At 39.9% G+C, this 16682-nt stretch overlaps 1 protein-coding gene across 20 annotated transcripts in view; it reads right to left on the reverse strand.

Annotated features, from left to right (window-relative positions):
- Positions 1–384: 384 nt before the first annotated feature.
- DTNA (dystrobrevin alpha) overlaps positions 385–16682 on the reverse strand; it is a 230824-nt gene continuing 214526 nt past the window's right edge. For 19 of the 20 annotated variants that reach the window (XM_061448537.1, XM_061448530.1, XM_061448534.1 and 16 more), the window contains 4 exons: positions 14223–14312; positions 13504–13672; positions 12688–12820; positions 385–3898 (listed from right to left, as the gene is read on the reverse strand). In XM_061448537.1, the coding sequence (XP_061304521.1) occupies positions 3743–3898; positions 12688–12820; positions 13504–13672; positions 14223–14312 (548 nt within the window). In that variant the 3' untranslated portion in view covers positions 385–3742. Of the gene's footprint in view, positions 3899–9471; positions 9519–12687; positions 12821–13503; positions 13673–14222; positions 14313–16682 lie in introns of all 20 variants that reach the window. The other variant, XM_061448535.1, reaches the window with a different exon arrangement.

Below are 16682 nucleotides of genomic sequence, written 5' to 3' on the forward strand. Positions count from 1 at the left end.
GGACCAGGGTCCCCTCATAGCTCCATACCAGGACTCTTGTCAGACCCCTGACAGGCTCAGGGTGATTTCAGTGCTGTCAAGTAGAAGGACAAGTCTGTTTCACAGACCAGGAACTGCATTTTCATGTTATGAAACTGCTAAAGACAAGAAGAAAGAAGCAACCACTTGGCGGCAGGTGCTTGGCAGTACGACGCTCAAAGTGCTGGGGAAAGCGGTGGAAGGAGTTCTCTTGCATGGAGGTGAAAGAGTCAGTGTGGGTGAAAGAAGTACTACTTGCTGCACCACAGGGACATATTTTCTTTCCCTACTGAGAAAACACTCGCTTGGGCTCCATGAACAGGACTTCCAAACCCCAAATAAGCCACAAATATGATGCTCCATAAGTTACTTTTAAAAATCTTTTTAATGAAGAAATAATTCCATTCCAAAATATAGACACACAATTAAATAGTTTAATCACTTCAAAATATAACGTCCCCAGTAGGTTCCAACACACACACACACAACAATACTTAACAGCAATACAAAAACCCCATACAATAGCAGTTCTGTTACAATACCAATGAATATCATGACATCTTTAGTGTCTGTATCTGTCTCAACTGGTGTCAAGTACAGTAGTTTCAAAAATGTCTTACAGTTAGTAGCCTCAAGATGTAACTCTTCATACTTAGATTCTTTTTTTTTGGTTCAAATGTAAAAATGCCCTTTTGTCTTCAGGACACAGTGGAGTGCTTGTTGTTCACAGCTCCATCTGCTGAATTGAACCAACGTGATTGCAGCAACCCAAGGTTGCAATATTTACAAGGTCTATCTACAGTAATTGCCAAGAACCAATAAGGATGGGAGAAGATGACTGAAAGTAAAGGCGGACACACTTATGATAAATTATGACGCAACAATCTGGCTCATGCATATAAGAAAATACATATTATATCACAACAAAGGCCACACACCTTTTTTATGCAGTTTAGATAACATTACTACTTACAGACAACCCATTCTCCACCTTCGCTTTGGACATTCAAGGACCTTATAAATCTTCACATCCCTGTCTCCTGATTGCAAACACTGGTTTTCCTCCAGTGACAGTAAAACCACCTGGAGTTTTGACTGCTGTGGTGGGCCACTGGTAGTTAAGAGAAGGCCCGTGCCAGGGACCTCTTCTGTAACTCTGTTTTAATGACCGCAAACCACAACCAAAACAATATTCAACAAACAGACAAAGACCAGCTGGGTGAAAACACAGCCAGCTCAACAGTTGGGAAATGCTTAAAATAGATATCTAGAGAGCCAAGTAAGAGGTGCTTAATCTCAGGGCTCTAGGGTGTAAGGGAGCCAGGGCTCTGCTGGGGATCACTTTGTTGGCACCAGCCTGAAAGAAAGGCTCTTGATTTGTCAACTTTTTCCTTACTCCTAGTCTGGAAGCCCTTGCAATGGATTTATTCTATTGCATCTATTTTAAGCATAGCGATTATGAGCACGCAGACACTAAGATGACAGTACAGGAGGGATCTATTACTCTGGGTACAGTTAGACATGACATGGGTTGAATTAGTCAGCCATTGCTTGTAGCTGTATTCTAGCTTGATTTATTTCTGTTCAGGAAATGCTCGTGTGGAATCCTGAGCTGAGAGCAATGTCTGCTGATTCGCTGGAGTAGCTTTAAACATGGAGTGCTAGGCACTAGTGGAGGCTAACCCATTCCTGAGAGGAGGCTGGAGGAGGGGGCATCAGAGGATATGGTGCCTGCCTGCCTTGCCAGGATGGCACATACCCCAGGAGCAAAGACCAGTGATTGCAGAAATGAAAAGCTTACATAAAGGTATCTGGATGCCTTAGTATGCATTTAGATGCCTCAGACCAAGCCCAGATATGCAAGGAGAGGCGGACAAGAGATCTGCATAAGCAATAATACAATATGAAAGTGAAAAATGGCAGCAACTCTTTCATACAGATACTCATTCCCTAACACATAGTGCCCAGGGAAACAGCCACTAGCCTAGAGCATGCATGCAAACAAGTGGACTTACTGGGTCGAGCTACACTGCAATCTCACATAAACACGGCAGCACACATCCACGTCACCATGAAAGCAAGGACAGACAAACCATGATAACCTGCTTTAGATGGGTACCTCATCACTCGCTGTAGGCAAACTGTGCTGGTGTGAAATATCTGTATGAAACACTACTGTTTTCAGGGCTGTGTCACTTCAGGTCAGCCAGATACTGGAAGCCTAATACTGTGTGTCAGGGCAGTAAAATTACATGAGCACAGAGGTGATCCCAACCTAACACACTGTGCTCCTCAGGAGGGCTGAGCATGTAACATTGCACTGCGTCACTGACCGGCTTCTGGTCTAGCTGTTCCTGGCCTGGCTCTGATTTTCTGCATGGCAGCGCTATGTGCCGTATATACATAATCTTTATTTCCAAGCAGTACGCTGTGGGGAGGACATTACAGCTAGTTTGTGTCAGTCCCTGCTCTGTCGGTATCTGTAGGTTTGTAGTCACGGCAGCGCAAATGCTTTTGAGCTAGCAGTATCACTGCCTTATCCAAAATGGCCAGGTAAGTCTCTTTTCTCCTGACATGCCTTTGTATCAGAAAAGTACTAAACTGGACAAAACTCCAGTTCTGTAACTGTATGCCTGTCCTTCCGACAAATTCCACCACTTCTCTTGTGCTTTTCACTGATAGCTATTTCTCCATCCAGCTCTGAAAGAGTCTCAGTACACATTTCCAAGAGTGCATGCAGAACACCTGGTGGCTGGCTAAGGCAATACACATTCGGAAATAAAAAGAACAGTTGCAAGCGCACTTTAAGCCTGTACATTTAAAGCTGAAGGCCTCGAAAATAACATTTGGGGTGGGGAGAGGAGGGGCGGAGAGATGGAAAGAGCCGTTTTGTTGAACACATGCTTACTAAAGCTAAAACATCAATGAAACAATACCATGGAGGATTATACGTAACATCAGTCAGTTCAGGGATCTTATGGCACCTGTGGTTTATAAACAGCTTTAGCAACGAGTATTTCAAAACATAGTTCACAGTTTTAAGAAGATCTGTGCTGATTTAAAAACTAGATTCTATATCATTTGAATGTCACCTTTTGTATATGGTATCTATTTGGAAAAAAAATATTTACACTAACTTCTATGGCTGATTTGTTAGATTATTTTGAAAGAAACATTCCTAAGTTACACATTAGCCCTAAATTAGAGACGTTTTTTATTCTTATTAATTATATTATTATAATTATTATTTTAGTACATTTTTTGTAAGTCTTAATTTAAAGACTTGCAAACAAATTGCAAATATAGTCTGGTACTTTGTTTGTCTGGGCTACTACATATATACACTCAGGAGTATAATCATTCACTGTTAAATGCATAATTGTAGCTTTTTATTTCTTCTGTGGAAAAAATGTACAGTGTATAGTAAACTGAGCTACTAAAATCTCAAAGTATTCAGAAATCAAGTTTCTATCTATAAACAGTATTGTCATTGTAAACTGAACAGGTTCAATATCATGTGCAAAGGGTTTACGTGAGTTATTAATACCGCTATTCTTTGTAACAGCAGTACTTACGTCAGTCTGTTTTCTTCACTGGTAATGAGCCATGTTACAGAAGATGCAGCTAATGTAAGTTAGCTTTAAACAAAAGTCTTGTTGTCAAAAACACACATCTACAAACTACAACTCTTAGAACAAAAGTACTGTGCTACAGTCCTCAGAACTTAGTTATGTGATTTTTTTGTCAAGAGACGCTGCACCTCTTGGTTCCACTCTTCTGTGAAGTTTGCAGCTGAGTTTTCTTCATCGTCTGTCCGAAAGCAGCTCTCCTCATCATCAGTTCTTACATAGCTTTCATTGTCTGTCTGACTGCAGCTTGCCTGTTGAGAAACGTGGAGGGAAGGTTTTTAAACAGTGCTGGTTTAAGATGCTGCACCCAGACAGGTAGAGCAAGTATAGCCTCTGCCTGCTGCTTTATTGAGGAAAAAAAAAAGAGGAGCTGGACAATTCCTGTGGTCATACCTGAAAAAAAGTGAAAAATCCATTCTGCCTAGGTGAGACATAGGTATTTGAGCTGCAAACAGAAAGTTACAGGGCACGTGGGAAGTTGGAAACTTCTTACCGTGGCTGAGAAGACTGTTGCCTGCTCTGCTGTGGGAACCTGGGGTAACTCAGTCTGCACTGACACAGATTTGCAGATGGCCCCTTTTTCCCCTTCCATTTTTCTCTACAAACAGATTACTGGTGGTGAATTCATGGATTATTCCCCTTGTATGCAGCGTTCAGCCACTCAGTTAAGAGTCACTCACCATCATGAGCTTCCTCTCACATGTAAACATCTCTCCTTTGATTTACATACATTGGTATGTTTTACTGTGTCTAAAAAGAAATGTAGTTACTTAAAAGAACGATTCTGGGTGTTACAGCTCACAATCAGCCTAACCTAACCTGCTGCGGCACCAGTTTCTCCCTGGTGCTCCTCCATATCCTGGAACATCAGTAAGTATCTTAAATTCCTGTACTGGAGGCATAAAAGTTTTAGTTGGTAATGGAAAATGCTTGATAAACATTGATGCTCTTTCTCAGAACCATGTCAGGAAGCAGAGTCGGGTAATAAGGCAAATTTTTGCTTTTGGACATTTATCATAAAGGTACTGTTTACACACTTGACCCTTTCAAAGTTAAGGAGATCATCATCCTTTTCCTCTTGAGACACCTCAGACAGAAATCCAATCTGCACTGCATGAGATATGATAACAGCAGCACAAAAGCCCAAACACCACTGACATGAATTCTTTTCTACTTATTTCAGGTATAAAGCTGACAAGACATGAAATGCAAATTACTTCAGTAAAATAGAGTTAAATTAAAGCTGATGAATGAAGAAAGGTCAGGTAGTTTTTCTTTCTTCTTCTCCTTCCTAGACACCATTTGATTGTATTAATTATTCAAGCACAAATGCTTCCATCCAGTTCTTTAATACCTAAGCATGCCAAATGGTATGATGATCTTAATTTAATATCTCCTTGTGTCAGGCAGTTACAGAAGACATAGCATTAACATTTTGTTGATAAATGGAAAGGAAACCTGCACTGCAAGCCTAATGAGAAGTTCATAAAAAAATTCTGAGGTACATTTTAAATGAGTATTATTTAGAAATCAGCCATCATCTGTACTGCTTAAGTCTGATTTAGAAATCTTAATAAAGGCATATTTCGCTCTTCTCAATTCAGCCAAAAAAGAGCAAATGAAAGGCATGCAAGAGGTCAGTTCTCAACTGCCTGAGACTGATTTTTAAAGAATCATTTTCAGGGTTACCTAAATATAGGTACCTCTCGTATTTCTTGATGGTATCATTACAAAGCACGAGAGTAAAATCAGAGTGGCTTATGAAACACTGGATGCACTAAGACACATTGATAGTGCTGCTAAGTATTTGGGTTTACTTTGAATTTTCTGGATAAATTACTTCTCCTTAGTGGAGCATGGGGAGGGTTATTCTGAATTCTCTCAAGGCTGTTCACAGCCAGAACTGGGATAGAGATTTTCATACAATAAATAATAAGTACTAATGAACCTCAGAGCTCTAAATTCACTATAGCACTTTGGAAATGCTAGAATCTCAACTTGCAAGTTGAGACTCAGTATTATCTGTCATGTTATAAAACTGTTTCTTGACCTTTTTGTGTCTTAATTCACAGGTTCTTTTCTGTTCTTATACTTTTCTGTTATTTACCGTTCAGGGATTTTCAAAATCCATCCCTCCTAATCCTCATGTAATTTCAGAATTAAATTCACAAAACTAAAGTTGATTCTTCCCAGTCAACTCGGTCACAGTTCTTTTACAGCTTTTTTACACCTACACGCTAGGAAGAGGAGGACTTAAGGAGAAAAAAAAAGAAGAAAACCAAAATAGAGCTGAGTGAATGTAGCAGACATTTTTGAATATTGTTGTGCTGTCAGCCTGCTGTTATTTTCAAATGGAATGGTCCACATAATGCTGGTTTTTAATGTATATGGTCAGGAAAAAAACCCCAAAACAAAACAGAATGAGTTGCTGAATCATTTGGCTTATGGATGTGTACAGTTCATCCAGTGCCTGCATCCTGGTTCTTCACCACTGCATCACTGACCTGCGAGGAAGAGGCTGGAGGAACTAGCTTTGTTGAGTGAGTGAAAGGAAAAAACTAAAAACCACGAGGAGGGTGGCACTGCATGGGGGAAATTTAGCTTTTCTCATCTCCTTTTCTCTTGTAATAATGCATTTAAATGCATTAGACATGACCAACTAAAATGCTGCTATGCCAGCACTAAGAAAGCACTTCTTTAGAAAATGTAGGAGATTGTAGGTCTCAGGGGAACACGTTCACTGCATGAGTCGGCAGCTCTTAACTGGAAATAACAACTTTTTAACCACTTTCAGAGATGGGGCTTTCTACTCCCACTGGCCATCCTTGGAAAAAAAACAACAGCTATCAAAGCGCTAAAGGCAAAATAATGTCACAGTTGCATAGAATTCATAGAATGGTTTGGTTCGGAAGGGACCTTAAAGCTCACCTAGTTCCAACCCCTCTGCCATGGGCAGGGACACCTTCCACTAGACCAGGTTGCTCAAGGTCCTGTCCAACCTGGCCTTGAACACTGCCAGGGATGGGGCAGCCACAGCTTCTCTGGGCAGCCTGTGCCAGGGCCTCACTACTCTCATAATGAAGAGTTTTTTCCTAATATCTAAAAAAAATGTTCACCTAATTTCAAGATCTGCCTAGAGCCTGCTGGAAACAAGTGCGAATTCACTGTTAGTCTATGAAAAAAACCAACAAGTGGTATTAAAGTACATTTAGCATAAACAGTAAACTGAAAACGTGATTAAACTATGTTTTATGTATTACTGGAACCACTTGCTGGCCTAGGAATTTGTTATACTACATGTTATTTCAAAGTCATTTCTACATAACTGTACAAAGCACTTTAAAAAATGAAGATAGACTGCAAAACCCCTTAATTAAATGACATCAACACCACTTGTCCACGACTGATGAATGAGGAAATGAACAAAACTCTGCGGCTGGCTATCAACAGCAGTATCATTCATAACAAGCTACAATAAACTGATCTCATTTTCCCTATCTTTTTATAAATAAGCACAAATCAATACTGTTGTGAGATGAGAAAGTCTGTTGGCTTTCTACCTCATACGGCCATCTAGGGCCATTCTGACTGTATTTGTACAATCACTGATTGAATAACATTACCTTAGAAGTAAAAGTCTTGTTGCAATTGCTAAGCTTCAAGCAAGAACCCAACATAAACAGCACAAGCACTTTAGATATCAGCTATTTTGGGTTTATTTTTCCAATGCGATGAAATACTAGTACTGAATAAAATACACAAGATATGACAGCCTTCCACAGTCACAAGAGAGTAAATTTTGAGAACACTAAGCCATGCTTATCACGTGTAGATATGTTTACCACAATGTACCATAATACAGTGTTGTTCTTATGGATACAGGTGAAACGCTGAGTTCACCAGTTTTTGCTGTTAGTTTCTATAGGGCCAGGTTTTTATACCTGGTGGGGGATGTTTCAGTCTTTGCTACTGACTGAAGGGCTCTCACGGGAGCCAAAAAGAGTTTCACTATGAAATTAACCAGACCACAGTGCTTAAATAAATTATTCTTGACAGTTTCAAAAGGTTTCAAAAGCATCGGGGATATGAGGTAGCAGCTCAGTCTCACATCTCTGCTGAGATCTGATTTGAGACAGGATACGCTTCCAAGAAAGCTAGGCTGTACGGCAGTATGTGTTTTCCCACATCACTATCTTAACAGTGCTTCCTAATAAAAAAAGGAACAATTTTTTCCACTTAATATTGCAAATGGTTTGTCTGAATGTTATTACCTTTCATAATTGTAATTACATTCAATTATATATAACCTTTCTGCTACATACAGTTATACGCTCATACATTGTTGTTGAAAGATCTATTTTCTTTTTCATGTGACCTATAACTGACAACTGCAATAAAACTGAAGAAGAAAACTTACTTTTCCAGCTGTCAGTGTTCAGGAAACTCTACACGGCTCATGTTTATAACAAGGCTACTGAGAAAATGAATGCAACCTGAAGGGCAATGTTAGAAGAATTTTTATGAGCAGTTATTTGGTTTTTATAGTACTCTGGGTATTGCTGTTTATTTGCTTTTCACATCCATTTATTCTGCTTTAGCTGCCAGAGACACTGAGACAGATGCTTTGGAAATACCTAACAGCTTTTAACACTCAAGACTGGCAGCTGCTTTCATAAGATCCACTCTTTAACATCCAAATTCTACTGTCATCAGAAGCTGCAAACCCCTTAAATCAGGGTCAAACTTTGCCATCAAAACTGCAGTATAAATAATGAAGTCAAGCATAAAATATGACACACAAAATCTAGCAACATGACCATGTTCCCAACTTGAAGTGTCTGTTTGACAGTAGACCTTTGGTTGCCTTTAGTTCTGGCTTTGAGGAGGAGACTCAGTTTGCAGACCAGAGGCAGACCTCTATTTTGATTTCTTCCTTTCTGGTCCTGTTATCCTGTGGGTCAGTGTTAGAGTAGGATGGATGGCAATGTCCCACTGCCGTCTTCACAGCAGTCTCCTAGGAAGTCAGAAATGCAGAGTCCATAGCTCCAGATGAGGCAAGAAGGCAATGTGTGGTCTCCCATTTTCTGGGCAAATGTTCAGAATAACAAACTACTTCATAAAAATAGCCATTGTCTGACTCCCTGAGAAAAACACAGTTGCTGAACTTGGCATTAAACTCAGCGCTGCCAACTGTGAGGTTGGCACGTGCGAGGAGAATGACTTGAATATGGACCAGCAGGGAATTCATAGACCTTCTTGCCTTATCCCTGAATTGCCAGACTCTAGCTAAGAGCTGAGTATCTTGCACTTTGGATCAGTGCATTTTAAACTCTCACAACACATTTAAAGATACCTTCATGGCTAAGCAGCTGGTGGATTGCTTTCTGTAGTATTTGCCTCACTCCTGCTTCCCATACTAGAGTAGATGTTTTGGTCTCATCAGGAATTACTTATTTCAGTTACCCTGGGAAGACTACAGCATTGTAAGGAACTTAACTCAGGTTTCCTGAAATGTAATCTGATTCCTTACCTTCTGGATAAAGGTTCTCTATACTGGCTAATATATCCTCAGGGATGAAAAATTTGTTTTCTCACTCTTAGAGTCAACAAAGGAAGAAGATAAAAAGTTGATGGCTTAACAGGAATCCTCAGGACTAGGACCACATTTCATTAAAAATAGAAATGATTTAGAGAGATTACTGGACATCCTAGCACAGGTTAAGAGAAGTGAGAAACAGCATTGCAGAACAAGGTGCACTGCAACAGAAATAACACATTATGAGGATTAATTCCAAACATTCTTCTAAATTATAATGATACTTACTTGAGAGGAGAGAGAGAAGGATATTGCACTCAACTTTGTAAACTGACCTGTAGATAACAAAGGATAGAAAACAAGAAGATGACAAATTAAGCCAGTGAGCAGCCAGGCAGTGTATTATTCTGAAGAAAGCCATGCACAAGCCTAGAAATAAAGGGAGCAATTATGGACCCAGAAAATAAACCCAATGAAAAGTGTCTTACACAGCACATCCAGCAGAAGACTGTAACATGAACACAACTGGTAGCAGATGTGGGAGGATAAGCACTGTTAGCATTTACACTTGTGCGCTGAATGTGGTTTTCTTCCAGTACAGATACTTGTTATTTACAACGTGCTTTCAAAAAAGAGAAGGAAAGAAGCCTCCTTTGAGGTTCCCTGTCCCAGATTTCCTTACGTGTTTTGGGTTTTCCACTCATACTTTAATACTAATTTAGAGTTTAGCATGAAAATCTTGTTTGGATACAAGGTGACACAAAATAACAAGAGTGGGTTTTGACCAACCATCTTCCATGCTACACTACATCTACATGTTTTTCTAAATGTGCTGTTTTTACACAAAGTGAGACATTTAATAACACAAAAATGGTTACCATATTGTTACTGAGGTTACCATTCTGTAACCTTAGTAGGAGTTTCTCCTTGCCGATTTTTTCAGCTGACAGTTGCATTACGATAGCTACAGCCACCAGCTTTTTTTGGCTATCCAGATGAATGCAGTGTACATGTGAGTACAAACAGCAAAATAGCCTGTAATAAATTCCAATGGTTTGACGCAAATTAGAATAGTTGACCTGGCCACTTTTCAACAGGATACCATAAACAGAGATTTCCCACTTTGCCTTTGTGTTTACAAGTAGATAGTTGTGTCCTTATCTCCAGAGACTACTCAGTGATGCTAGTAGAAAAAGGAAGAGAACAGCAAAATACCACAAATTAAGTGCAAAGTGCAGAGAAGGAGTCAAAGCAAAAGCACTGTCTTAGGATCAATGTGCCAATCTCATTATCCTAGTGGTCCCTACTAACTTAGTACCTCTTCTTGCTTCCTCTGAACCTGTTCCCTAGTGAAAAGCGAATCAAAAGGGAAGGAAGAAGTCCTTCCCAGTATATTTGAGAAGGACTTCTTGCGCATTGCATGCTTTGGGTCTGTGGTTATCAACTAAAAATACTCTCTACTTTCAAGTCACTATGGTCAAATCATTGCCTGAGAGGGGCTGACAATTTTACAGACAGTAAAATTTCCTTTGGAAAAATGTTATTAAGCAGAACTTGTCTAGAATGAGGAGTTTCTGTTCCCTCAGGGAATACATCTGTGAAAGAAAAAAAGCCTTTCGCTTTTTCTGTTTGTTCTTTTCTTTCGCTCTCTCCTCCCAGTGGAAACAAATGGTGTAAAACAATAGGGAACAAAGTTCACCTGAGTCTAGCCTTGGCTGACCTGAATTCAAAAGGAGTTTTATTGTCACATCAATAGGGAGATTTCCTCCCCTTGTTCTGGGAATACTGTTGGAAGACAGTAGAAAAGCTCTGTCTTGACTGAAGTGACAGTAACACCCGGTTCTATTGAGCAACATGTATAACTTACCCTGCACAACGAATGACCTTATTTTCCAGTGCACATGGGTACTCAACTTTGTGCAAGAACAAAATCCCGTTGTAACTTGTGAAGCTCATGTAGCACTGTTGCCATATATTGCACTTCCATACTGTAATCAAAGTGCAGTCAAAATTGGTCTATTGCTCTTTCAGGATTATATGGAATTTTAACCAGCAATAGTAATATTTATTCTTTGATGCTTGACAGCTGTCACTATTGAGGTACGCCTTCTTTATAACTACAGTTACTTTCCATTACATCAGCAGTAGCTGCTCATCCTGTTCAGAAGTTTAAAGGCTGTCATTTTTGCCATCTCCTATCCTGGATTAAAAATTGTGAACAAAAAAAATCCATGTCACCCACTGTTGCTTTAAGACATAGTCTGTAGCAATTCTGCTCCTGTTGTCATGTCCTTAAAGACCTTTGCAACGGAATGACTTTTGGCAGGGTACCATAGGCATGTATGTAGCACACCTAGGTAAACAACAGATGCTCACATCAGCCTCCAAACTATCTGCAATTTTGGTTTGAGTCAATGAACTTATCCTAGCAGCTTTACAGAAAAGAAGACCAAAAGAGCAGCCATTCTTCATTAGATCACGAGCCTGTCAGTCCCAGATTCTTGTCTCCAAAGTGACTGGCAGTAGATGCTAGAGAAAACTACCTGAAAAAAAGGCCAGATTTTGTTAGCTCCCAGCAAACAGCAGTTTAAAGAATTTTTGCCCAAGTGTTTTTGAACCTCATTTCCATACACGTCATCTATCAGTACCTGCTTAATCCTTTCTTTTTAGACCATTTATACTTTTCATCTCTGTTATGTTCTGTAATGATGAGTTCCAAATTTAACTGGTCACCATGCGGGAAAATAGTTAATTTTGCTTGCTTCAGCTCTGCTCCCAAATAACTGAACCGAGTGTGCCCTCCTACTGACATTACTACCAACATTATAAGAATACATTTCACATTAGGATGTTCGCAGTCAGGCTAGCCTAAAAACTGGTGATAGTCCATTACACCAGGTAGAATTAGAGAGCATTACGCAGACAGGACAGGATGTCTACAAGAATTCCAGCTTCACCTGCAAATTTGTTTTACTCACACTTCTGAACAGATGCCCTTTGAAAATCTTCTTAGGGGGTGTTTAATGACAAATCCCCAGACTTCCCTATACTTTTTGAATACTCAGTTCTCTGGGATACAACTGATTTCAAACCCTCCCCTCTCATTTCAGATTCCGGCAATGACAATAACACACAGATTGTACTTGAGCTGCAGTTCACGCTGGAGAAGCCATTCTGAATGTTTTTAACTACAAGAGAAAAAAAAGTAATCTAAATCTAGCAAGAACTCAGCTTGACACCACCAGAGACAATTCTGTCCCACCTGATGCCCTAAGGACTACTGCTGTGTGCCTCGGGCAGTGTGGTCTTCCAAGATATGCACAAAGGTTAGATGCATGACAGTCAGTAAAAGAGAACAGTAGCAGGTTCTGGAATGTGGCTGCTCTAGTAACTGAGAACACATCACGCCGCAGGGACTAAGGTTAAGAAGGGCACTGGCCAGCTATGGTGTACTGTTTTTTCTCACTTATGGAGATATATGGGCAGCTGGCGTCCTTCTCCCACCTGGTATGCCTCATCCTGCAGCTTCTGCTTCAGGTACTCCTCCATTTTCAGTTCATTCTCCAGCTGACGGACAGAGTCATTCTCATAATTTTCATCATCTGCTCTGACATAGGGGTCTCCATCTTCTGTAACCCTAAAGAAAATTACCAATAAATAGCCTCCTGAGATGAGTGACATTCCGAGTCAATAACACTTCCCTTTACTGTAACTATGAGGAGAGTGGGATGCTTTTACACCAACACATGCTCCATTGGCTAGTATTTTCCTAGAACTGGAAAACACCTCACCTATTTCTTCTCTCCAGTGCTCTGATATTGATGAAATAGACAAAAGGACATACCCTGCTGAAGGTATTTTGGGGGTACAGCTCTACAGAACTGCGTAACAAAAGTTCTCAATAACTTGGTACAAAGAGGTTGAACTAAAAATAACTGGAAAAATGCCTATTGTCTTTGATAAGAAGATTCAGGTTCTAAAAATAAATTGTCTTGTAAGTCAATTGAGTTGGTCAATAAAAAGCATTCTGTCTTTTTCATTTAAAAACTTCTTTTTTTCCAGCAGCCTCCAACAGGCCCCTTAGTCTGGATACGAAGGGAACAGGACTGCAGGGCATAAGAGAGAGCACAGCTGTCCCACAGCCTCCATGCTGCTTAGTTCTGGCCTTTATTGTTTACAGTGCTCATTACTATCTAACCATGAAGCTGTTCTTACTTGGATGCACGCAGTTTTTGGTGGCAATCAGTTAAGAAGGAGAGGAAACACTGTTTTCAACATATAAAGAATGAGATTAAGAAGGCAAATTGAGCAGGTACCCACATGTCACTGCGGAGGGAGCCGGTGGCAGCAGCACTGTGGATGTACCCTGGCTTCCGGGCATGGATCTGTGCAAGGAAAGCCTTCTCAGACGTTGGGGATGGAACAAGGTCATCAAAATGAGTCCGTCCAAATTCGGAATCCACATTGCTTTCTGTCTCGCTGCCCACTTCTATGAAGTGAAAGGTGACACATGCTTCCATTTAACTTTCACAACAGTGTGTATACTTGGCTGATCCTCTAAGGATTTCTCTGTCTTTCCAACTTTGAGTTCTGCCACCTCATAGTGAGTAACATATATTATTCTACACGTATCTACAGAGCTAACAGTTTTCTTCTTTTGGTAAGACAGAGTAGTGACGCCTTTGCTTACCTTGGTTATTAGGTAGGATATTTTAATGAGAATACCACAGACAACATTTTACAACAGGTCCTATGTGTTCTATACTAAATGAATTTCTAAAGAGTAAAATCCCACTCCATGTGGAATCACAAACAAACTTCTCAGGAGTTTTCAGTGTACCCAGCTGCATCTCTCTGCCCATAGCTTTCAGATCTGCTGTATTCCTGAAGCTGCTATTTAGCTGTTTGTTTTTTTTTCTAAAAGCATAAAAAGCTTTGAAGATAACATCATCCTGCTTTTTTGCTGGTTTGTATTTTCCTGCCTCCCACTTCTTCAAATAGATGTGAAATGACTATCCACCCGTGTTAGCCCCACTCACCAGAATTTAGTTCTTTTACCAAAGAAGACATGGTGTTGGTGATTGAATCTGCTGCCACCAGCAAATCATTTCTTAAGTTTCTTCTTGCACCTGAAGCAAGAGACAAAGCACAGCGTTACTATTCTTCACAAGACATATGTTTTCCTGTTGAAAGCAGTTTTAACCCTGTTGAAAGCTGCCATTGTGATAACTCAGAGTATCAAAGTCCTTATGAGGGACACGTGCAGAAGAATTCTCTGCAGAACAGCCTCATTTACTTATGCTGCATGCAAGAGCAGAAGCCTACCCTCATGCTTCATTTAATCACAATGCCAGATATGTGGAGATTATTCACTGCCATCAAGCTTTCATTTGTGGGGTGACACCAGCAGAGCAGGCCTGGAAGATTAAATCCAGTGTGAACTCATTGACAATGTCTGTGCAGGAGGAGGGAAGAAATTAAGTGTTTTCTCTAAGTTCCCACAGCTCTATTTAATGACACCATTATTGCCAGGTATTTGCCAGATAATTATGGCAAATGTTGAAGAAACATACTTGACCTCATTGAGACTGAGATGGACTTTTCTTCTCCACTCCCTCTCAGCCTCTCCTGTAGCTCAAGGACTTTCTTGTACACTCCATTCCATAATTTACTGTCTCTCCTTTTTTTTTTATTTTAATAAGGGGAGCACTATTGACTCTCTAAACAGCCTCAGGCTGCTTTTAAACTCTTTCTAATAATGGATCTAGAAGTGCTTCCCTGCTGAACCTGGCAATATTCCCTTAACCATCAATCATGAAAGATTCTTGTGAGCTGCATGAAATACTCCTTCCCTAGGAGCAGACTGTGGGTAATGCTTGCTTAATTCTCCCAAATCCCAAACGTAGCTCCTATTGTAGCTGAATAACCAATATATCCCACAGAATCTATAATCTTTCAAACTGGATTATTCACAGGAATTGTCAGGATTTGACTGCTGTAGATTCTTTAAAACTTGCTGAATGCAAACCAATACATTTAAAAAACTTCCCCACATCCTAAAGAGATTTTTATATATATATATATATATATATATGTCTATCTCCACTAGCAAATGGTTACTGGAATGTAAATTAAAGAAGTTAATCTCTCTCTTATACACACAAACACTGGAGACAGCCACTCCCTCTCTAAAGTGTTCTCAATTGTGTATCTCTCAACTATGGCAAACACTGTGAAAGAGAAAAAAACCCAAACCACAAGAGAAACTGTGCTTTAGCTGTGGCCTGTCCGCATTATGTACAGATAGGCAGACGTCTGTTGGTGGAGCACAGAAAGGAGCCGTAAAATCTCAGCCTACACCTCCTCTCACAAAATTGTATGTCAAGATGTGACAGAACAGCTGGCTTCAAGTTCTTTGGGTTTGACCTTCCTATCTAGAGAATATGGTAAATAATGACATAAAGCTAGATATTTATCAAATGCAGCAGTTTTTAAATGCGATCACTTACGTTTTTATATTGCTTTTTATCTTGAACAGAACACATTTATATACTTAAAATCATTTGCCTGAGGCAGCCTTAATGTTATTTATGGATATTTTATTGTGGCCACTACTTCTCTTACTCCCAGCTCTGTAAGAAACTATCCTAAAACAGCATAGGGGTTAGTGGTCCATATATTTGCCTGTCTCGAATTTTTTCATAGCAAAGAGAGGAAAAGTGTATCTTGCCCATTTCTTTTGCCATAGAAAATGAGATATCCAGCAATCGGTTATGTTGAGACTAGGAAATATTCCTTGGTTCGATACATGAATTGATTAGCACTTTAGTGGAAACTTCTTGATTGTATTATAGATTCAACCTTGTCTTAAGATACATGCACAGAGGCATAATTCCTACGAAAATCAAGAGGAAGGGTGCATGAAAAGGCTGAACTGGGCTCCTTGGAACAAGTACACTTCTACTGCAGCAGAGGAACTCCAGAGCTCCACATAAACTTGATTTGTACTAAGGAAACAGGGGAAAAAAAAGATTCAAATAAAAGAATTGCAGTGATATAAATATTTTAGGAGAGAGCAGATTAGAGAATATTTCTTCGTGCTTTAGTACTCAACATAATTATTTAATCTGTGGCCTTAGAAATTCAAAACAGTTTAAAATTTATTGTTGCTTGATGAAAGAGTGGAAAGAGGAGTGAAAACACTGTGCAGCCTACGGCAGTTTTCTGGAAACGCAAAGGAAAGGTTCACTTACACTTCAGATAAAATTTCTGTCTGGTCTAGCTGGACCCTTCTCAGAGGCCCAAAGCAAAAGACAAGGGTCAGCAGTCACAAACTGCATCAAGGGATGTTCCAATCAGATACAAGGACAAAAAATTTACACATTAAGCATGGTCAAACACTGGAACAGAGGCTGTGGAAAATTCATGGCAAGAGCCATTCAGAACTCAACTGGTTAAGGTCCTGAACAGTCTCATCTCACTTTGAAGCCCTCATTCTT

Source organism: Pezoporus flaviventris, unplaced genomic scaffold (genome assembly GCF_033815535.1).
Source record: "Pezoporus flaviventris isolate CSIRO_AGI_PZ_B2104156 unplaced genomic scaffold, CSIRO_AGI_Pfla_v1 ptg000007l, whole genome shotgun sequence".
NCBI lineage: Eukaryota > Metazoa > Chordata > Aves > Psittaciformes > Psittacidae > Pezoporus > Pezoporus flaviventris.